Source organism: Oreochromis niloticus, linkage group LG23, assembly GCF_001858045.2.
Source record: "Oreochromis niloticus isolate F11D_XX linkage group LG23, O_niloticus_UMD_NMBU, whole genome shotgun sequence".
Classification (NCBI taxonomy): domain Eukaryota; kingdom Metazoa; phylum Chordata; class Actinopteri; order Cichliformes; family Cichlidae; genus Oreochromis; species Oreochromis niloticus.
The window spans coordinates 6,287,736-6,311,763 of NC_031986.2; the positions used below are offsets into that span (position 1 = coordinate 6,287,736).

At 41.7% G+C, this 24,028-nt stretch overlaps 1 protein-coding gene across 1 annotated transcript in view; it reads right to left on the reverse strand.

The window, feature by feature from the left end:
• The window catches only part of cckbra (cholecystokinin B receptor a), a 57,818-nt gene extending 34,412 nt beyond the window's left edge, over window positions 1–23,406 (reverse strand). The window contains exons 1-2 of the mRNA XM_005449961.4: window positions 22,818–23,406; window positions 1,756–2,004 (exon numbers count right to left, since the gene is read on the reverse strand). Of these exons, the coding sequence (XP_005450018.1) occupies window positions 1,756–2,004; window positions 22,818–22,938 (370 nt within the window). The 5' untranslated portion in view covers window positions 22,939–23,406. The remainder of the gene's footprint in view (window positions 1–1,755; window positions 2,005–22,817) is intronic.
• Window positions 23,407–24,028: the final 622 nt, after the last annotated feature.

Consider the following 24,028-nt stretch of genomic DNA (forward strand, 5'->3'; position numbering starts at 1 on the left):
AAATGTGTTCTAGACCCCAAACCGTTCCTTTTATACCTGACTTTTAAGACCTCCAAGCCTGTAGTTATGTTCATTATCAGTTAGAGCCCCTCCTCATTCTTCTTCTTCTTCTTCTTCTTTGGTGCAGCCCTATATAAATACAGGGTACCCCTTTGGCCTCTCCCCTTTTCTACAATTCCCCTGTGACCTTTCATTGTCAGACACAGCGCAGGAACACACCCGTTACACGTACTAAAGTGGCCTTTTTACTTTTCTTATTCCATATGCACAAATAAATAAATCAATAACTTTTCATTTGCATAAAGTAATTGAATTCATGAATTGTTTATACCACAGCTTTTCACACTGTGTTATTAACCTAACCTTCTGTCACCATTTGAAACTTGATCAAAATTCTGTTGTGTGAATCAACGGCCTGAAATTCTCCTCTAAAAGAAGAAACTGACATAGAAATATGTATACAGTATCTCCTCCTGTCCTCTCTTTCATACATCTTTCTTTCCTGGAAAATAAAGCAACCCTGCTTGAGCTACTTGATCACAATTTTATTGGTGTCTGTATGAATTAACGCATGGCAGGGATGAGAAGGAGAAAAAAGGATGTGTAGGAGACTGTGGGGTAACATTACTTTCTGATTCTTTGGACGAGTAAGTGCATGAGATTGGCCGGAAGGAATACCGATATTATACAATAAACTGGCTGATTTAATAACTCTTAATAAAGGTGTCAGATGCCGTTCAGGATCATCCCGGCCCACTTCATCCCTTGATTACCAGCTGTCACATTAACATCAGGCTCCTTTTCTGTAGTGCCACCTGAATTGTAAATGAACTGGTGCTTATATAGTGCCTTACAACTGTAACTAAGCACTCAAACACTTTTTAGACTACAAACCACATTCACCCATTCATAAAGTCTGGGGTTTATTATTTTGCCCAAGTACACTTCAACATGTAGCCTGTAGCCTTCCAAGTGGCACACAACAGCTAAAGCATCAAAAGAATTGGCAGCAACTCTGGAGCACGAGCAATGAGTGTAGACTCAAGACGTACCTGTATTCATATTTGCATAAAACAGTTTCTTTGGTTCTTTTCCTCTGATTACACTCTGCTAGCATATGGCTTGTTCCATCTTGTAAAACTCTTTTTCAAGTCACTCTGAGGGTTTGTTTGGTTTCCAAGCTCCGCTCAGATGATCATCACAGGCAAAAAAAAGTGACATCTCCCATTCAACTAAATCCATTAAACAGGTAGCATTTATTGTAGTGACTACAGTGGGTTTTGTTTTTACTCATTTCTTTAGAGTGTGAGCCTTCTGCACTTAGCTGCTGTTGTTTGCTGTACACAACACAGTGATCCATTTTCCCTTCCTACAGCAATCTTCCTCACTGTCAATCATGGCTTTTGATGTGTTGTGCTCTTATAATGAGGCAGCTTTGCAGTTCAGTTATGTAGCACCAGTTAATAAAAACAGTTGCCCAAAGCACGTTATACTGTAAGATAAAGACCCTAAAATGATCCCTGCAAACGCACAGGAGTGCTTTTTGACAAAGGTTTTTTAAAGACTTGAACAAATCCAGAACAAAGATATTCTTTAGCATGACTTCATCTGATGACGCCTAAGAAAAGTTACTTATAAGCTGATCAGATGATCCCTTCTTTGAAAAACAGCACAGGAAGTGGATCTCTTTAAATGCCTCATATACTAAAAGTGTACAATTCAGCTCAGGTTTGGTATCAAAAGACTCATGCTCACCCATTAAGTAGGTGACAATCTTGCACATGGTGGCTCCAAAGATGAAGTCCTCTAGCATGTTGGGGATGAGTGTAAAGGGCATACAGAAAATGGCCATCATCAGGTCGCTGACCGCCAGCGACAGCAGGAAGGAGTTGGTGACCGTCCGCATGCGCTTGTTTAGCATCAGGACCACGATGATCAGGAGGTTGCCGAAGACGCTGAGCAGGAAGATGAGCGAGTAGAGCAAAATACGCAAGGAGTCCATCTCTGATAGACACAAAGAGACACAGGGCATTTTCAGTTATAGGAAGGAATATTGTAAGCTTCTCTTAACAAAATCTCAGTTTCCAGGAGCAGGTATTTTGTGTTACTTCAGTCCTGGGAGAGAAGAAATTTTACTTGTAACAGTAATAAACAAAGAATAAGAAGTGGAAAAGCAAATAAAAGCAGCATAAGATTAACACAAGTGCATTAATTGAACTGGCTGGCTAACAAAAGTCTTTCACCAGGATCTATACACCCAAATTAATCCAAAAGCAGTTTTATTAATTTGCATGCAAATGCAAGTAATACTTTTTAGAATTATTCACGCAACCCTTGTATTAAATTAGATATGAATAAATAAAAAGAAAACATCAAGATAAGAAAATTTAAAAGGAGATAATTGCATCAATACATGAAGACAACAGCCTGGATCAGGTTGTTCCCCTGGGAAATAAGACTCTGAGCGCATAAACAACACCAAAATCTATTACAAGACAGAATAACTTGGCTTAATCAACATCTTAAATCGTGCTAATGTCAATATTCCTCTCCTCACCCTGTGAATGAAAGCATTAGTAGTAATTTTCAAGAAAAACATGAAGATAAACAATATCACAAGCACCGAGCCGACTGTGTCAGGTGGCTCACTTGGGAATACAACCCAAACTGGAAAAACAAGATCAAAATTAAACAGTTCTCTTTTCATCAACAACAATATCCTTTCTGTTTGTGGGGGCAGGGGGAGGAGCAAGATTTGAGCAACAGCCAGATGTAATTCCAGGCCACAGTCATGAAAACGATTACAGTGAGATGCAAAAGCGACTAAAATGAGATACAAATGACAAAAAAATCATAAAAAGACATAAATGACTGCAAACTGATGCATAATGACTGAAAATAGATACAAAGTCACTGAGTAGAAGGTAAATGACAACTGAACAACGCCAACAAAGTTACGAAACAAAAACAAAAATTAGTTGAGATCGTCATGACTACAAAAACAAAGATAATGACTACATCCGTATGAAAACAACGACACAAAGACGCAAAATGCATAGTGACTACAAAGGCTCTGAAAACAGATACAGGGTTAAGCAAAAACATAGGCTGGTTTAATTAGACAAATTGATCATACAGACATGTGGTGGCATGCACTGAGATCTTTAAAAAAAAAGAATATAATGAAACAGTCGTCTACAGTGCGTTTCATAAGATTTCCTTCTTACAGCGCTGCCATACAGCTAAGCATCAGTGGGTGCTGGATGGCCCAGCCAGAGGGTTTTTGGGATGCTCCCTTTACTAACACCGGCCTGTCACAGCGAGTCTGTTTGAGAATGAGAGTATCTGACAGGACAAGGTCGGGGCTGGCCATGTGCTGACTGAGTCCTCTGATTAAACACAGAGACATGCGAGAAGTCCGGAGGTTTACAGCAGAGCCTGTGCACAGAATGTAGCACATCACCTTTAAGGCAAGCATTGCTCATCAGGAGTAGAAGCAGGACACAAACAGCGCGTGTTTGTGGGGCTTAAAACGCATCTTTGTGCCACAGTGGACTTCCTGACCAACCGCCCCCAACATGTCCGGCTGGATAACCGCTGCTCAGCAACAATCACAATGAACACCGGTGTACCACAAAGCTGTGTAATGAGCCCTTTCCTCTACTCCCTCTTCACCCATGACTGCAGACCTGCTGATGGTTCCAACACCATCATTAAGTTTGCAGATGACACCACGGTGATTGGCCTCATCAGTGACAACGATGAGACCGCCTACAGGGAGGAGGTGGATCATCTGGCTGAGTGGTGCAACAGAAACAACCTGCTGCTTAACACTGAGAAGACCAAGGAGCTCATCGTGGACTACAGGAGGAATACTGACCCACATCCACCCATCTACATTAAGGGGACGGCTGTGGAGCTTGTGAACAGCTTCAAGTTCCTGGGTGTCCACATCTCCGAGGATCTCATCTGGACGACCAACTGCTCCAAGCTGGTCAAGAAGGCTCACCAGCGCCTGTTCTTCTTGAGGACTCTAAGGAAGAACCACCTGTCCTCGGACATCCTGGTGAACTTCTACCGCTGCACCATCGAGAGCATCCTGACCAACTGTATAACAGTCTGGTACGGGAACTGCTCTGCCTCGGACCGGAAGGCGTTGCAGAGGGTTGTGAAAACTGCCCAGCGCATCGCCGGAGCACCACTTCCTGCCATAAAGGACATCTACAGGAAGCGGTGTCTGAAAAGGGCTGGGAAAATCATCAGAGACCCCAGTCACCCATCACATGGACTCTTCACCCTCCTGCCCTCTGGGAGGCGCTACAGGAGCCTCCGGACTAAGACCACCAGGTACCGGAACAGCTTCTTTCCTACAGCTGTCAGACTCCTGAACTCTGCCTCCTGACATCTGACCCACGTTAAACTCATGGACTGAACATACACACACCCACAACCACCCACACACACACAGTGGACAACTGTACCCTCACACACAATAATAACATGGACTGAACCACCACTCACAACCACTAGCACTTTATACAGCCTCTGTAGAAATTATCCACATATCTCACTTATCTTAACTGCACTACTGTATAGTTCTGTGTAAATAATCATTCTGTACATACAATAATTTTTAATCCTACAACTGTTTATAACTTACATAGTTCACATTTCTGTATAACTGTATATCTCATATTTCTGTATAGTTTTTTTTCATATTTATATCCTGTTCATAGCCTGTACATAGCTTGTACTCACTACAGCCTGTACATACTTATAGTTATAGAATATTCATAACATAACATTGTCATTATAACATACCATAATAGACCCATTTCTGTAATATACTTACATATCTATATTATTGCTAATATATATTGTAATATATCTATATCATGGCTAAAGCACTTCTGGATGGATGCAAACTGCATTTCGTTGCCCTGTACCTGTGACATGTGCAATGACAATAAAGTTGAATTCTATTCTATTCAGTGAACACTGAGACAGCCCTTACCGAATCCTGTTAAAAAGGGAGTTTTTCCTTCCCACTGTCGCCATCTGATTGTGGGGGTTTCTTTCTAATATTTTAGGGTCTTTATCTTGCAATTTAAAACACTTTGAAGTGACTATTGTTGTCCTGCCACACAGATGCATATTTTGAATTTCAATATTTGCAAAACTTCTGAAAAGACCCAGATAAATGACCCAGTTTTTAGAATTTGACTCAATGCTTTTGATAATAAGGCGTGTTTGATAGTATTTAATTTAACTACACACTTGAAAAACTATTGCCCAAGCTGTTGAACCGCAGCTGCTGCTGTTATGTGACTTCAGTGTGCACATTAAAATTATGTATTTTTGATCTTTTGTCATTATTGTTTTGCTCTCTTATTACCAACTTGCCCCATGTCCTCTGCTGTTTGCCTAATAGCTGTGCTTTGGCTTGTCTCTATGTGGGTGTATTTACAAGTATTTTATGAAACACTGTGGGATAAATTGTGTCTTATGAGCGTGTACAGCATGACATTACTTTTCAACGTGAGGGGGAAAAAAACCTCTTTGTATCGCTGCTTTTATCCTGTTTCTGTGACTTAACTCTAAACTTAATTGGCTGGAGACGATTTGCCAACGTAGTGAAGGTAAAAGTTGATTCAGACTGACACACTCATAGTAATGTCCTCCCTATAAATAGACAAATTAAATAACATTTTTAAAGCAAACTATGAAAAAAGTTTGTCTGCAATAACAAGTACAGAGTGATTAGACGGTCCGGTTTTGAACCCAAGACATTGCAGGTTAATGGTAATCACCTCTGCCACGTGAGACATTCTGTTCCCCTTGACTGCAAGTATAAATTATTCCTTTGATGAAGAAGACTCCTCTGCTTTTTGAAGCTGTTTCATTAGCCAAAGATTGCCCATTTCAGAGATGTGACAGCATTCTGCCATGCTCACCTGGGCTACTTTCACATTAATGTTCCACATAATAACAGCTTTTTGACTACAGGAGGGTAACCACACCTTTAAACATTCCATTCCATCCAAACCTGGTTCGCCCAGATGTTTCTTCCAGTTCAAAAGGGACTTTTTTCCTGCTGCCAACAAGTCCTTGCTCATAGGTCTCATCTGATTGTTAAGGTTTCTCTCTAAGATTTTAGGGGTTTTGCCTTACACTATAAAGCACCTTGGGGCAACTGTTGTTGTGATTTGCTGCTATATAAATAAAACTGAGTAGAGTTGAGTTGAGTTAAATTCCATTCTTTTCATCATTTGAGCAATGTGTCGATGTCGGATGCTGCAGATGTTGCTATGCCCCTCTCACACAGGGTCAAAGAGAAGAAGCCCTCTTCTGTATCACAAAGGATTTTTTTAATCTTATTGCATTTTTTTTACTTGATTTGACAGCTGAGACATGGATAGTTGTGATTGCTGTCATGACCTTTAAAGCAGGGGTGTCCAACTCCAGGCCTCAAGGGCTGGTGTCCTGCAGGTTTTAGATGTGTTTTTAGATGTGTCCTTGATCCAACACAGCTGATTTAAATGTACATACAAATGTACAACATATACTCAGGGAAAAAAATTATTTGAACCCCTGCTGATTTGGTAAGTTTACCTACTAACAAAGAAATGATCAGTCTATAATTTCAATGGTAGGTTTATTTGAACAGTGAGAAAATCCAGAAAAATGCATTTCAAAAAAATTTGAAATTATTAATTTTCATTTTCATGAAGGAAATAAGTATTTGACCCCTTTGCAAAACGTGCTTTAGCACTTGGTGACAAAACCTTTGTTGGCAATCACAGAGGTCAGATGTGTCTTGTAGTTGGCCATAAGTTTTGCACACATCTCAGGGGAGATTTTGTCCCACTCCTCTTTGGAGATCCTCTCCAAGTCATTAATGTTTCATGGCTGATGTTTGGCAACTGGAACCTTCAGCTTCCTCCACAGATTTTTTATGGGATTAACGTCTAGAGGCCACTCCGAAACCTTATTGTGGAGATATCATCTGAATTTCAGGAGCGGGACCACTCCTCCTTCACGCCCCCTCTGGCCTCAGGCTATAAAAACCCCCCTTCTCCAATACCCGCTGTTCTCATTTTCATGCGAACACCCCTCGTAGTCAGATGCCTCACAAATTCTAAGAGCTTGATTCCTACTCACCCTTCAGCTCATCACCACGGTTTCCCCGTCGCCCAGCCACCTACAGCCGCAGCTCGCCACCACTCTGCATGCTCCCTCCTCAGCTGCTCCTCCCACTCAGCGTGACACTCGTCTAGGGTTGCCAGTTCTGCGTGCCCCAGTCCCCCCTTCGCAGCTCGCCCCAACAAACCCTCTCGGCACCGAGTTGCCAGGCCCTCAGCCACATATTCCTCCATTGCTAAACTCTGCCACCAACCTCGGCACCGGGATGCCAGGTTTTCAGCCACTCATTCCTCCTCTGTTAAACACCACAGCTAACACCTACACAGCGTTGCCAGGTCCTCTCACCTCCGCTCCTTCCCACCGTATTTCAGCTAACATTCCTACAACCAGCCGTCCGACTGTTCCTCCCTCCTACCCAGCAGCCTTTCCTCCTCCCATTGGTGAAGTTCAGAGCTGCACCTGGCCTAGCCTTTTCGCCCAGGCTCCATTTCTCCAACCTAACACCGCACAGTTTTCGCTGGCCACGGCAATTCCTCCTCCCAACCCACCGGCCCCAGAGCCTTCTCCTGTATCTGCTAACCTTCGCCAACTAATCATCGCCGGTAAATATGTAGATTTAGCTGAGCTCATTCTTCCTCCTCTCACGCAACCTGCTCTTCCTAGGGTGATCGATGGCCACGATGGTTCCATTATTATACGTGGTGGTAAAAAGAGCTCACCCCGGTCGAGTTTGCTCTAGCCTTCTCGTTATACAGAGACGTCCTCTGCACCGCTTTTCCCTCCCAAAGACAAGAGTTCGACTCCTATCTGACCATTATTCTCAACCTCGCGTTACAATTTGGCGGCACCGGATTCTATCAGTACCACATCCAGTTTGCTTCTCAGGCAGCTGGTCGCCTTCAGCAGTTTAACCAAGACACCTTCTGGGGCAGTCTCGATCAGGAAATCTACTGCCGCGTCTTTGCCGCCTGTTCTTCTCTCTTCTGCAAGTCGTGCGGCGCCCCGTCACATCCCACTTCCGCCTGCATAGTCGCAGCCCAAAACGATCCACAGCCCTCGCACTGTCCTTCTGTTCTCTCCCACTTGACCCCAGCTCCCGTACCAGAACCTTCTAAACCACCCCCAGCATGCCTTTGCCTCACGGTTCAGACAGGCGGGGCAGTCCCATCATGCACCTCGGAGGCCGTACCATTTGCAATAACTTCAACGACTCTGGCTGTTCCTAGTCTCAATGCCGCTATCTTCACTGCTGCTCCTTTTGCGGCGGCGGCCATTCCCGCCCCGCATGCCCCCACAACCCCACCAAGCCATGGCTAGCTCCGTCAGCCTCCACACCCATCCACATTTCGGCACTAAAAGTCGCCTTACAAAATCACCCTAACCCAGACTTCGTCAACTTCTTAGTAAAAGGTTTCTCGGAAGGCTTCCACCCAGGGATCGTCGCCCAGCCTTCGGTTTCTTGCACTTGCAAAAACCTGCAGTCAGCACTCAAAGACCCAGAAACCGTCGACAGCCTGCTCGCCAAGGAAGTCAGGGAGGGTTTCATGATCAGACCCTTCCCCGAACCTCCCTTCCCTCTCTTTCGCATCAACCCTCTGGGCATCGCCACCAGGAAATATTCAGGAAAAAAGCGCATCATCATCGATCTTTCCACTCCCCACGGCAGTCAGATTCCAAGCATAAATAGCCTCATTCCCAGCAACGACTACTCTCTCAAATACTCAACAGTGAACAATGCCATTTCTCTCATTAAACTCGCTGGCAGAGGCGCGTGGCTCTCTAAAGCTGACTTCACAAGTGCCTTTAAGGTCTTGCCAATTCACTCCGACTTCTGGCACCTGTTCGGAGTCAAGTTGAGGGATGCCTATTATTTCGCCGTCAGACTGACCTTCGGTTGCAAAAGCAGCCCCAAGCTCTTTGATTCACTCTCCGAAGCTCTATGTTGGATCCTCTCTAACAACCATAAGCTGCCTTTTTTGGTTCCTTGGCCTTGGCGCCCCACACAGAGGCAGCTCCGACCCCAGTTCCTCCATTTTCAGCCACGACGTTCGAGATCTAAACCCCAGCATCGCAGAACTCATCAGCATCTCCCAAGAAGCGATTTTAAATAGCCTTGTAGCAAGCACATTGTCCTCCTATTGGACCGCTTGGAACACGTACCGTTCATTGCATCATAACTTCAACCTGCCCTTCCCGTCATTCGACATCGCAACAGTTTCCAGCTTCATATCTCATGCATTCTGGTTCCTGAGCATCAAAATTCCCTCCATAAAGACATACCTCAGTGGCATCAATTTCTTTGCCAAACTGCTCACAGCTTCACCATGCCCAACCATTACATCATCCCAGATATCACTACTCATCAAAGGTCTCCAGCGTCAGTCACCTGCCACGACCCTACACCACTTACCCCTAACTTCAGATCTTCTACCCTCCGGCTGAAGTATAGCGATTACTTCCTGGCAATCAATCGGGCAGCTCCACGCCTATATACTACTTCAAAATAAACTCACCTTTAAGACCCTTCGAATCACTAACCCATTGATTGATTGATTGATTGATTGATGTACCTTTATTAGTCTCACAAGGGGAAATTTACCTCGACCTCAGAAAATCTCAGCACACCTTACTTTCAGATCCTCCGTTCATCACCGAATCTGGCCACGGCCCAACCAGGACATGGTTCCCCTCACACTTTCGCCAAGTGCTCTCGCCTTCCGGGATTTCTCCAAATCTCTTCTCTGGCCATCCCTTCCTCACCGGCGCCGCGACTTCTGCCTCCCACAAAGGAATCCCCGACCACTTAATCAAGCTCCTGGGTCGACGGTCATCACAAGCCTACCTGTTATACATTCACAACAATCTCCAAAACCTCCGTAATGCCCAGTCTTCACTCCTGTAGGGGATGCCATCGTTGGGGGATCTGCCTGGACCGAGAGCCGTCGCCAGTCCCCTTCAAGGCCTTCCCCAAACCACAGCACTATTCACACTTCCTCATCCCTCATTGCCCATCGTTACCAAGGAAGTGGTCCCTGCTAGTGAAGTGGAGATATCATCTGAATTTCAGGGGCGGCCCCATCCATCCTCCCTTTGATGCGGTGCAGTTGTCCTGTCCCTTTAGCAGAAAAACACCCCAAAGCATACTGTTTCCACCTCCATGTTTGACGGTGGGGACAGGGTTCTTGGAGTCATAGGCAGCATTCGTCCTCCTCCAAAGTTTAGTTGATGCCAAATAGCTTGATTTTGGTCTCATCTGACCACAACACTTTCACCCAGTCCTCCTCTGAATCATTGAGATGTTCAGTGGCAAACTCCAAACGGGCCTGTGCTTTCTTGAGCAGGGGGACCTTGCAGGCACTACAGGATTTCAGTCCTTCACGGTGTAGTGTGTTACCAAATGTTTTCTTGGTGAATATGGTACCAGCTGCCTTGAGATCATTGACAAGTTCCTCCTGAATAGTTCTGGGCTGGTTCCACACTGCTCTTATTATCTCATTATCATGAGATCTTACATGGAGCTCAAGACCGAGGGAGATTAGCAGTTATTTTATGGTTCTTCCACTGGCGAATAATGGCACCAAGTGTTGTCACCTTCTCACTCAGTTGATTGGCGATGGTCTTGTAGCCCATTCCAGCCTTGTGTAGGTCCACAGTCTCATCCCTGACATCCTTGGAAAGCGCTTTGGTCTTGGACGTGGTGCAGAGTTTAGAATCTGGATACCTGTGTAAAATACACCTGGCAGCCAGAAATCTTGCTGATTGATAGAGGATCAAATACTTATTTTCTTTATGAAAATGCTAATAAATTTATTACCTCTTTGAAATGCATTTTTCTGGATTTTTTGTCATTGTTCTGTGTCTCACTGTTTAGATAAACCTACCATTGAAATTATAGACTGATCATTTCGTTGTTAGTTAGGGCAGACTTAACAAATCAGCAGGGTTTAAAATAAATCTGGCGGGGGGCTAAAGACATCCACTTTCAGTAACTAATAAGATGTAACTGCAACATGCGTTTGATTTTCACATTCAGAATCAGCACTACATTGTGAGGCTTTCATCATTAATTCCAAGCAGTAAGCTGTCACTGGCTCAGCAGCCTCTATCGTGTTTTACGTGATCCAACCAAATGAAAATAGAATTATGTCTTCATTGAGCACCAGCGGTAAACTGGCGCCCTTGAGCCTTATATCTGCAGGACAATTCACTTTGCTTCCTTTGACTCCCTCAAGCGTGACAGCTGTGCACAAATCAAAAGGCATCTAAAAACATGTGAATGAAAGGAAAGGGTTCACCTCTCAAATGCTCAAGCCTTGACCCAATGCTGAGTGATCAACATGACTGCTTACACCAGGGCTGGGTCTGTTTCTTTAGCCTCTATATTGCTCTATTTGCATCCTATTGGCTGCTGCAATGCAAACTGTAATTATGTTTTCCCACAGGGTTCATTAAAGTTTCATCACATCACTTCACGTTGTCTTATCTTTACGAGAGGATTAGCACAACTTCATAGGCACAGCAAGCCATTTAAAAGCGTTGTCATTTATTGGCTGTGGATTGTGCAGTGAGAGGAGTATTTTTTTTTCTCCTTTCACTTGAGTGATGGGGCCGGGTCTCATCACGATACATGAATAAATCGTCACAAAGTTCATGAATAATAGATGCTAATAATCTGCAGAGGCAATGCTGCAGCGGTTTTGAACTATCCTTTTAATCACAACCTCACCGTAAGGTTGCAATTCATGTAGAAAGCCCCAGTGAGATGATGAAATGGTCCAAATTGTTAGAAATGGCTGTCATCTCTATCGAAATATGATGTTTCTCCTAATTACAAAGGGGTAGAAAGCCCTTTGGAAGTGAACCTGAGAACTACAGACATGAATATGAAACTTGCAACAATCTGCAACACTCAAAAAAAGCAACAGATTTTGTTATTTCAGTTCATTACTTGACGAACATTAATTTGATGAGTGGATTTTCACAAATCAATAAAAAAATAATAATTTTCCACCAACCAAGAGGACATCTTCAAACGACTTGTGTTACACACTAGTCCAATTCCTCACCCAGTCACTTTGCATTAAGGCTAAACAGCAAACATCCAGTAAATGGACCCTGAGTTAAGATTTTTTTTTCTTTTCCAAAGCCTATTTCATGGTCACGAATGAGCTTTTAGTAATGGTTTGCCAGATCTGCTTGATGAATGACTTACCGCATTCACTGAGCATTAAATTGGTTAATTAACGTCTACTGCTGATCAATTACTGGACTAATCTTTCCTGCACTAACATAAGCTCCTCTACTTACTGGGTGCAACCCGTAGTTCCTAGTTCCCATTTTTCTGTTTAGCCGTATACGTATATGAAATACCAGCAGCCCTCATGTAAAGGTCTTCAATAAGTGGGTCTCTGTTATGTTTGTATCATTCACTAAAGTAGCACAATGCACATGCTGCCATGTTCACGTAGCTTTATTGAGGAATGCTTGCACTGCATGCAAACAACACTCCATCTCTGCTTGTGATTGCAATGCTATGAAAACCTGAAGGCATCATTGGAAGCACACCAGCAACATCAGTTTTGATACACTAGAAACAAATCAATATGGAGCACTCAGCTACACATATAATAGAATATCTATAGGGATTACCTCAGTAACATTCATCTCGTGTCCTGTTTTCTGACAAATACCCTCAAAATGCAAAAGAGACTCTGTGACCACACCTGTAGAATTACACATTACACAATTAGTTTTTATATTTTAGCTTCATTTCTGTGTTATAAACATGTAATATCACAGTTACCTTCAATACCTATCATAGCTAGAACAACAGAATGACAGACAGAACGTGCTTCTACCAGTTTTCTCAACTTTTCAGAGCATTTCAGTGAAACTCTTTGTGGAAGAACTACCTTATTGAACTCCAGTGCATATTCCATGGGAACAGTCACTGACTGCACTAATTAATTAAGTCATTAAGTAATGTGTCATTAGCTTTTATTTTTCTCTACAACCTAACAAGCAAACCCAAGGGTTCAAAATTAGTTTTGGTGAGCAGACACTAATAAAAACCCAATAATACTTCTTTAACATTCCTACGAAGGATCTGATCACAGTGTATCTGGTATCTGACTGAGGACATACATGCACAGGTTGGCAGTTTTTCTTTCTGTAGCTTTTGCAGTTTTGTTTATTAATTATGAGTTGAGTTCGGAGATACTGCCAGTCCTGTTTTCAGTTTTGGTTCTATTAGTTTAGCTCACCAATATTAATTTAGGAAAAAGCCAGAATCCGATGGCCTTTTGTGTGGTTTGTTAATTGTGTTATTCCTCTTTTCTTTGTTGTAGTGACGGCTCTCATCTCATTATTTCGGTTTGTTCTTTGTAAGTAACAGTATTTTCATTATACAAAGTTTGTTGAATTACAGCAGCATGGTGGCGTCTCATATGTTGGGCTCCCTTTGAGCCAACATTATGAAATCATAAGGGTGCACTCTGTGCTCACTGTAACATTAGAGAAACCGAAGAGGATTCTTGGCCCTGTCATTTTGCATTTGGTTCCTTTACATTCATGTGGTACAAAGAAAATCTCCTCAACCCATGTGATTTGATCATTTTGGCAGGAAGTCAGATACAACCAAATCAATCCATGTAACCTTAGCCTCGAATGATGAGCCTTTCTGCATTCTTTGCTGTAATTTCCCATTTATGGTGTTCCACACTAAAGACTGCATGAAAAACAAACTGACTGAATTCATGTAAGAAAAGGCTGTTTTGAAATTGATCCATGTTGCTCTGATAGGCCTTCCAGGCACAAGGCCCTATTGGTTATCAGATATAAACTTCCTTTTCCTTATAACCAAAAATGGCCATGTTTTGGCATCATTTCACTGTTAACTAGTAAACACTCCACACTGTGAATAAACTACTACAAGCACACTTGGCGTTTACGTTTTAGAGTGCTTGCTTCTAATGCCTCGTTTATTGTGTCCACGCAGCAAGTAGGTCAGCATCTTACATCACTGACTTCCTGTCTCTTTAATCTGCCACCTTGAAATTGCAAAGATTGCTTCAAAGAGTTGACAGCCGGTCTTGTATCCAAAAAGATTCACTAAAGAGAGGGATCAGGACAGGGTGCTTGTGACACTCCATGCTTCCCTTTACCGACAGAAGAAAATCACTGAATCCCCAGGACTGATTTCACCCAACGACAAGTATGTAATTCTCTTTTCGACTTGTCTGAAATGATAAAAATGGATCCCTGCATTTTGGTGCACATTATCTGGTGGATGGGTTTTAGCTTTACACAAGCCTGACTGATTTCATATTTAACCTCTGCACTGCACATTACCACACTGCGACGCTTAGCTTTAAAAAAGTGGTAGCAGATGAATCCTTTGACAGTAATTTAGCTCAATGTGCAGAAATCAGTCGCCGTATTGCATTTTACCACTGTAATGAGGTGAGTTACTGTAACTGTCAGCACAATTCAACTCAATTAGTCTTTCCTCTATAGCTCCCCATGAGAGAGGAATATTGATCCTACATTACTTAGATTTTTTTTCAGAAGTTGGAAGGAGCTTGTTTGTAATGCAAGAACAAACTCAGCATGTATTCAATTACCCACAAGGCTCTCTGTCTCTGATATTTTCATTAGCTTCTGATGCCATTAACTCCTTTTTTCATCACTAACATGTTTTATGGCCATTAATTGAATGTTTTTGCTTAGAATCATACAAACAAACCAACCCACAGATGAAATATTCATTACAGCGGAATATGTAAAGTGTGAGAAAAACTTAATGGCAACATAGCACATCTATAGTAAGAGTATGTGTCTATTTAAAGAAAAGCCACTAACGGGCAGACAAATGTTGAGTACTACACAGCAGCCAATGATGAATGAACTCTTTCATAAATTACTCTGTTTTTTTTTTTTAATGAGACTTTGGAAGTTTGACATTTTCAGCTAATGTTCAGTGGCTAGCTAGCTTTTTAGAAAGTTGCTTGTTCTGGCTAGTGAAAAACAGCCAAACTCCTTGTTAGCTTGCTCATCTAACTGCTCAAAAAATGAGAATAAGTTTATTTCCTCATACTATACATTTGAGACCTACTTGCTTTATAAAGCTTTCTTTGATTGATCAACATTTCTTGAGTTAAAACCTAAGTTCTAAGTGTTTCCATATATGCTAGTTTTGATTTTTTCTTTTTGTCTGTTCTTGTAAATAGACTCTTAAAAACTGATTTGTGTGGTGCTATATGAATACGTGTTTCTTTGTGCTCTGTGTGAATCTAAAGCCCTGTCCACAAAACTGCTCATCAGGCATCACTATATAGTATATGGTTGGTCGCTAGGCAACAATCCAGGATCCTGTTGGCTAGTCAACAGTCTAATGTATTTACCAACCCACCCTATGTCAATGAATGGTATGTTTCATTCTCTTCAGTGACTTGTACGCAGGTTTTAAGGCACAGGAAATCATTTTTTGAGGTTATTTAATAGAAGAAATTTGTTGTACTCAAATATACATTGATTACTGTGTAACTACAAATTAATGTATTCTTTTTTTATGCATGTGGCTGGAGACCGACCACATATGTAGTACGTCTTATGAGTTACTTTTAGTTAAAATTGAAAGATTATAAATAGCTTTTAAAACTATATATGACTATTTATATTGTACAAGTTACTTATAAACTTGGATTTATTCCATTACAAATACATATGAGCAGGCTGTTCATGGAAGCCACCGTGTTGCCCCGTTGGACCGTGGCCAAGTTGGGCATTGCCTTCTGCCTAATCACATTTTATGTATGTTGTTAGAGTCGGCCAAATATGTAGTACACCTTAGGAGATTATTTTAATTCAAAGATTTGAATTTCACAAGTAGCTCTTTCAAGCTATATATGACCCTTTAACATTCCAGCATTTATTTCCATTGTCTCTTTGTGGTTATGTCTTTCCCTTCCTATTGCGATTGCTTATTGTCAACAGATTAGACATGCAACCCTCCCGTTGTTAAGTGTTAAGCTGAGTGCCCTGAAAATCACACATTCCCTCTGATAAACAGCTTGATAACATTCTTACATTGTAGGAGAATTTAAGTGTCTGAGTAAAAAAATATTATATCCACTTCGAATAAAGTGTTATTAACGCCAGCTAACAACGCTCAACAGCAGGTAACAGCGCTAAAAAAAACAGCAGCAACGCCAGTATCATTGTCATCAGTCAGAAGTGAGCACATTGGATCATGTCGGACTCCTTTCACAAAAATGGTATCTATAGTAAATAGATGTGACACTTGGGATATTGACGGGAGTCATATATACAGCTGAACAGTGGCCAGAGATGTTTGTCCTTCAGCAGCCACCATAGCTGGGATTATGAACTTGAATTGGGAGGGGTACAAAACCAGAATTAAATTAACTGCAATCTGCAATCTACTGACATCTAATAGTGAGATTACCTAACGTTTAAGTCTGGGCTTGCTTCAGGATCATCCCTAATAGATATGTTGCCTGTCATCACTAAAAGTGACTGAAATTTACTGGCATTCCAAGGTCTGTGTTTGCTACAGGACTGCTAGTCTCTTTCTGTTTGAAGACCCATTAAGAAAACTTGCTGATCACTATGGAGTAAAATTCCTGTCAATTAAGTGTTAGCCAGTAGGGGTAAAAGTAGGGGAATTCCCTGTTTGACCCCCAATTTACTGAAACTAATTCAATGGTGTTCTCATTCGCTTCTGTGTTCTCTAATTGGAGCCAGCAACTCATAGCTATTACAAGAGCTTCCCCTTTAGCGATTTCTGTGTTGAATTAAACATTCGGTCAAGGTGTTTGCCACTGGAATTCTATAAATCACACTGTAAACTGAGCCAGCAGCAGGGCACCAGGAGACACGATGCACTCCAACTACTAATTGGAACCTAAAATTCACCAAGTAAGAATCAATCAAATATTAAAGCTCATATTTTAGATTCAATAAACTTCTTTTTTCATGTACCACAGTTGTAAATGTTCTTTCTTTTGTCTCTAAGACCACTCTGGTGAATCGCATGACAAAGGATTAACTGAGAATGACATTAACCACCCATTATATGCACTGAGCCTAACCGATATTGGGGAACCTCATATGACCGTGGCTCGGGCTTCATTCCATTCTTCCGCTGTCGTGAGTTAATAAAGCCAGAGTGCAGACAGAGAGCATTACAGATCAATACGGCTATTCCATGGATTTGAAACCGTGCTCCTGTTTGATGTGATCTTCATTAGTGCACTCATACTCTCCTGGTGTCACTATACACCCTCTAGATCTGTGATATACACATGAGGACAAAATTATTAGCCCCCCTTAAAAATTTAATTTTTTTTTAAGCATTTCCCAAATTCTTTTAAATAGAGCAGGGAATTTTTCCAAACATCCTAGTTTTATTTTGGATCCTTACATTATTATATTTTGTGCAAAAAAACAAAATTGTTTCACAAAAACCAAAAAACTCATTATTAGCCCCCTTGATGCTAACAGTGTATCCTTTACTGGATAACAGTCTGCAGACACTTGCTGCTGTTCTCACACATCTCCTGAATAATCCCAGTCCAGTCTTCTAGGCCGAGTCTCTTAGACTCCTCCACCATCAAGTCTCCTCCACAGACTTGATGGTCTTCTTGCATGGACCTTAGTCTTCAGTTTATCCCAAAGATTTTCACTAGAATTAAAGCCAGAGCATTTTGCAGGCCAGTCAATAACATTCACTTTGGTATTTTGGAGGTAGTTCTCCAGAAGCAACGTATGTTTTGGGTCGTTGTCATGTTGGAGGACAAAGCGATGACTCAGAATCAGTTTTGCTACAGACTACTGGAGGTTTTCTTTAAAGAAAATTCACTTATCCTTCTTTTCTCATGATTCCTTCCACCTTGACAAGATTCCTAGTTCCAGAAACACTGAAGCATCCTCACAGCATAATACTCACACCGCCGTGTTTCACTGCGGGGACGGTGTTCTTCACGTTGCATGCCTCTCCCTTCTTTCTCCAAATATAAGCAGCATTTCTATGGCCAAAGAGCTCTAGTTTCATCTAGTGTGACCAAAGGACACACTTTCAGTACACATAATTTTACTCCAGGTTGTTCTTAGTGGCTTGCTTGAAGGTGTCTCTTCTGCAGAAGTGGAGATTGTCTTGGTCTGTAGCCTTGCAATCCAATCCTGTGCAGGGTTCTAGTAATTGTCTTCTTTGGCTAAGTCGCTCACTAGTGTCTTGGCAGTTTTTCTGGGGTCTTTATACCCATCTCTCACTAGTTTCTTTCTGCCAGGCTTGTTCTAAACTTTGTGACCCTCTTTGAATTTCTTCATACTTCTCACTCCAGGTCTTGACACTCAGAAATGCTCTGATAACTTTGTATATCTGTCTCCAGCTTTCTTCTCAAGTCTAAACTGATTTCTTTTGTTTTTGGAATTATGCTTTCTCAAGAGGCAACTCAAATCCTTGCTGAGTTTTTTATACTATGTGTAAACTGGAAGAAAAACCTCTGTTTTAACTTGATTTTACAAGCTTTGAGCGTTACAAAGTTAAAGCACATCATTGCACAGCGCTGGTTTTTCTTATGGCTCAATAAAAGGGGGCTAATGATTTTTGCTTTTTCTAAAATAATGCTGTTCTTGTGTGCAAACAGAAAATTCTATGTTTAAAAATGCTATATTAAAAATCCCTCACTCTGCTAAAAAACGCACTTGAGAAATTTTTGACAGAAGCTTTAATTCATAAGGGGCCTGATAACTTTGTTCTCATCTGTATGTGCTGTTTTAATGGAGTAACGTGATGAGAGGAGAAAGGTAGGAACTCTTTACTAAGAGACGAGGATTTTATCAGCACACAGCTTCTCATTATCAGGATGCTTCAAATCTTTGTACTCACCGTGCATGCATGCCATTTGTTTCACCTCAACAGGTTGCTTCAAAATGTTCCAATTATTAGCTCTGATTACTGTGATCGTGTTATGACAGACAACATCACTATGTAAACACCCCAAGGGAACAAGATTCTAATTTCTTCCACAAGATACAACATTGTAGAAATGGGTACAACGTTAGAAACTCCCAACTCTTTTACTGCGTATACTGTGCACAGCTTACTCTGCAGCAGCACGTCTCTTGTCTCGCTCTCCGATTTTTCCACTTTTGCTCAGTGCCCAAGGCGACTTGTTGGATTCCCTCTAAAAACAAGTGTTCATTTAATGCTCATGAGATCCACTTCAAGATAACTCATCGCAAGACAGGGTGAGCTCAGCAGAGTGCCACTTTGAATCATCTGGAGAGCGGAGAGCGTCTAAGCATAGCCAAGGTGCAGCTAGAGATATTCCACATAAGCAGCACCGTGTCTGACCTGAACTGCTCTCAGGAGTCCAGAAGGATTATTTTGATATGATGCATGTCAGCTGTTGTTTTAGTTCTGTGCAGTCGGTGTTTTACAGCTGCTCTATCTGTTAAACAACTCTTCAGACAAGAGGTAAAAACACGTCAGTCATCTGCAGAATGTAAGTTTAAAAGAAAACCATACAAAGAAATCAAAATCAGAAAAAAAGGTGCAAGTGAATGAAAGCAATGTATTCTTCTCACTGACCCCAGTGTGGACATCCTGAATTTCTTGATACAATAGTCATAATTGAGATAGCAGACTAAAAACTTAGGCAGACACATCTATGAAACATGTGAAAATATCCAAGATTAAGACTTTCATACTAGGATGCTGTATGCCAAGCCAAAATCAGCCACATAGTTGGGTCTATGCAGCCAATTTAAAACATGGAGATTAAAATTATGCTACTCTACCTCATTTAGAGCCTGCATTTGTATATATATTGGTTTAGCAATTAGCAAGATCAGAACCATAAGCTTAGAGACTTAGTAATTGGCAGCTTTGCTTTGCAATGTAACCACAGATGTACAAACAACTACATTTGGATTATGTTGATACTAAAGCTTAAAAATCAGGTATAGCATAAGTCCTTCACATCCTGCCAGTTACTTAAATAGGGTAGGCTGTTTAAGCTCTATTAACCTACCCACAGTTTCTGTGAAACAGCCGCTTCGCAACCCATCTCGACCTGAGGGCCTCCTTCTTTGCTGCCTTTAACACAATCACTGTCACATCTCTTGTCATTAATGCCTGCTCTGTTCTGTGCTGCAGCTTTTCTGTTGCACTCGCTGACTTATGCACATCCACATGTCTAATCCAGAACAGAGACACATAAATGACTGCATATAACAACAGAAGTCTTCTTTTGAGCTGCCCTGACTGAAATCTGTTGGTTCTTCTGTAGTTAAAAACGAGCAAAACATTAGATACACCTTCTAAGTGCGTTTCAAGATGTTTAGTTTAATAATGAGATCCCTGCAAAGCTTACGCCATGTAATTTCTAAAAACACTTTCATCGTATAGTCATGTTCAGACCTGCCTGAGTGAGTGTGAAATCTACTGTACGGCAGTTTTTTAGAACAGCAGCATGCTCCCATTCCTTTCAAGTTGTACAATAGTTTGTGTCACGTCTCTCTTTTTGCACATGCTTTAAACTCCCATTCCACCCCAGAGATGTAAACCTCACAACTTGAAGACTTCTATAGTAACTAAGAGAAAAGGAAATGCTCAACAACGCAGGCTGCAGTTGTGATATAAAGCTGAATACAGCACCCTGTAATTGTTAGAAATACAGCTATAAACCACCCGCCCATCACTTCTGACTGTTCATTAGACAAAAGAATTTATTTAAAGATCCCATTCTGGGCTACAGAAAGCTGTTACTGGGATCTGTCACTATACAATGATATCTTATAGGAGAAATAAGTGGGAGAGGAAATGATCTGCTGATTATTCTGTAGTGAAAACATAGATTTCAGGAGTTCAGGAGGGATGCAAGGGACAAATAGCATAACTGTCAACACAGTGACTGCAGATTTTTGTGTTTTCTTTTACATAAATAAAATTAATAACAAATTAAACAAAAGATAAATGAAGCATTCAAGTGAGTCAAAGTTCTACAGAAGGTTTCCAGGGTGAGCATCTCTCTGGTCCTCGCTTAATGCCCAACCTCCAAATGTGCAAACAAAACCTCCACCCACGGCTGAAGACGGTTACTAATTAATATGAATCTACATCTACACTGTAAAAGCTAATGTGGCTTTATTTGAAATTTTCTCTCATTTTTAGGTTGATGAAACTGATTGTTGCTAAATAACTGAAGCTACTTTGTAGATTAAATGAAACCCACTTCAGTGTGTGACTTCAGAGAATATATTTGCACCGTGTTCATCTACTGCAGTAACTTTTTTAATTAATTTCACCTAAACTACTTTTGATGTGGAATTTAACATTAAATTTAACACTTTATGTTTATTGGAAGCTATCATCAAGGTCCATTTATAATATTAAATTAATTTCTTTGTTTCTCCCCAACATCAAAACAAACCATTTCTGTTCCTTTTGCATCAGGAATTCATTCGTTTCGGAAGCCAAAGACGCAATTTCCAATTCAGCGAATCAGTCGGTGGTTATTCCACAAGTGGCGGGGTGGGGCTTTAATTTACTGCCCCAGCTGTGGATATCTGAGCGTAACAATACACATTCATAACCATCGCTGTCTTATGGCCTGAAGAGACCCTGAAGGATGAAGATAAATAAAAAGAAGTTAATGTGTCGGCCAGGCATGTGAGATGGACCTAGCAATGTGACCACAATTCTCACAGTGCTAGATTGCTCTCTGGGTAGATCACCCCACTGATGTTGATGCCTGCCTCACATATAATGTCAATAAAAGTAATGCAGCACACAAGTAGGAATGGCTGTGAATTATTTAGAGAGGAAAGAGTTGAAATTTTCTTGATACTGCAGCAGAGGCGGGGGGGTGGGAAAAAAATTAAAAAGAACCTCTCGCCCTCATTTTCCAAATCAGCCTGTGTGCTCAACTGGTGTCCTGATAGACTTATTGTGTGAGCCTTATCTTCTCTGGTGTTGGGCTTAATCTCCTGCCCACTTTGAGACTTATAAACGAGAAGAACAAACAGTCAGAATTACAGCTGCTTTTCACTCTGCACAAGGCTGCCGCCGCTGCTGCTGCTCATTCTGATTGGGGCGTTATTGATGCAGAGAGAAGCAGCAGTAAATTGGGAAGCTGGGTGATTGATTACATACAATGAGGATGAGGAGAGCTGGGGGTTTTTTAAAGAAGAAGAAGAAAGAAAACAACTCCTGATTGCAAATGGCTTTCTTTTAAAAATACAGATCTGACACAGTGTGGGGAAAATGATCTGTAGGTAGAACGTTATTTGGTGTTCTACATATCTGAGCAAGGAGAGGAAATTACATTACATGAGGTCTATTGATTGCATTTTTGTAACCAAGGAATTAGTCATTAATCTGTTTGTAACTTGCAGGGAATCAACACTGTTAACAAGAAATGAAAGCTGCTTTTTTAAAATAATCACATTTAGTTTGTATGAAAAGAGGAATATTGAGGAAGGACAAGGTTGTCAATTTAAGCCAAATCAGACTAATAATAATACTATTAAACAAAATAGGGTGTAACACCTTATCTGTTTATACCGGGTCTGGGGCCAGGTGTTGGTGCCATCTGTCGCAGCACCTCAGCCGGGATGATTCAGATGTGAAAACTGTGTGCTCTTACCTCTGGCTCTGGCGGGTCTGCTGAGGACGGAGCGGTTCGTGCAGCTCACGTTGTAGTCGCTAACTTCCACGCTGAGGTTCCCCCACTCCGTCACAGTCCCGTTCCCCGGCCGCAGAGCCATCCTCTCTTCGCTTCTGGTTTCACACCTGCGCTGAGTGACTGAGCCGATCAGCCCGCCGCCTTTTCCTTCATAACAGCCGGAGAAGGGGCGTTTAGGAAACTTGGAGGCGGCCCAGAGTTCTGTTTGCTTTTCTTCTTCTTCTTCTTCTTCTTCTCTTTTTAAAATCTCGAGCGGTGTGAAATAAATGGAGACCAGGCAGAGTGTGACAGGGTTAACTGATGGGGAGCCGTGAGGGAAGCCCCGTGAAGCGCGCAGTACAGCGGACTGAAGCCCGACTGTGGAGGAATGAGGCTGCGCTGCTAAGGCAACTGAGGAGCTCTCACACTCTCTTCCTCTCTCTCTCTCTGTTCACATCACCGTCACTGCAACAGTTTAGAGAAATCGCTACACAAACTGGCTGCTGCTCATCCGTAGGTGGACTGACTTCAAGCTCGATCAACTCCAGAGCTTCCTTTTCTAAGTGACACCGCAGCAGTGGTGGAGACACAGTTTATATGGGGGTGTCCATGCAGGGCTACGTGCTCGGGGTGACTGTGGATCTCCATCCATTTTAACAAGATTTATAAAGAATTGGTGATAAATCCACTTGACCGAACCAATCATTTTCTTTCTCACTCACTAGTGCTGTGCCATACTTATTCACTTGGTATTGATCTGATGCCAAGTAAATATGAGCATCTATTGCCAATACAGATATCGATATTTTCAGCTATATAGGCAGCTTATATAGGAGAGAGTAGTATGTCATGATTTGTGAAATGAATCATCAATAATTTGAAAAGGTTCAGACATTTTTTACAGTGTGTGTTTGAGGGTTTTTTTTTTCCTTTTCCAGGAAAATAATTTGTTGAACACAGATCAGTGGGCTACATGCTGAACTTAGAGGACAGAAACAAAGTAATCAGATACCAATACTGATTATTGGTATTTGGATCGATCCCCCCATGTCTGTCTCTCACATTTGTCATTTGCTTTGGCCAAAAAGCAAAAGGACTCATGTAGACGAGTCCTTTTGCTACGCTTGCGTCCAGTGCTATATTTTCATTTCTGGACTCTATGCATGATTCACAGCCCATTTTTCTTAGACGTG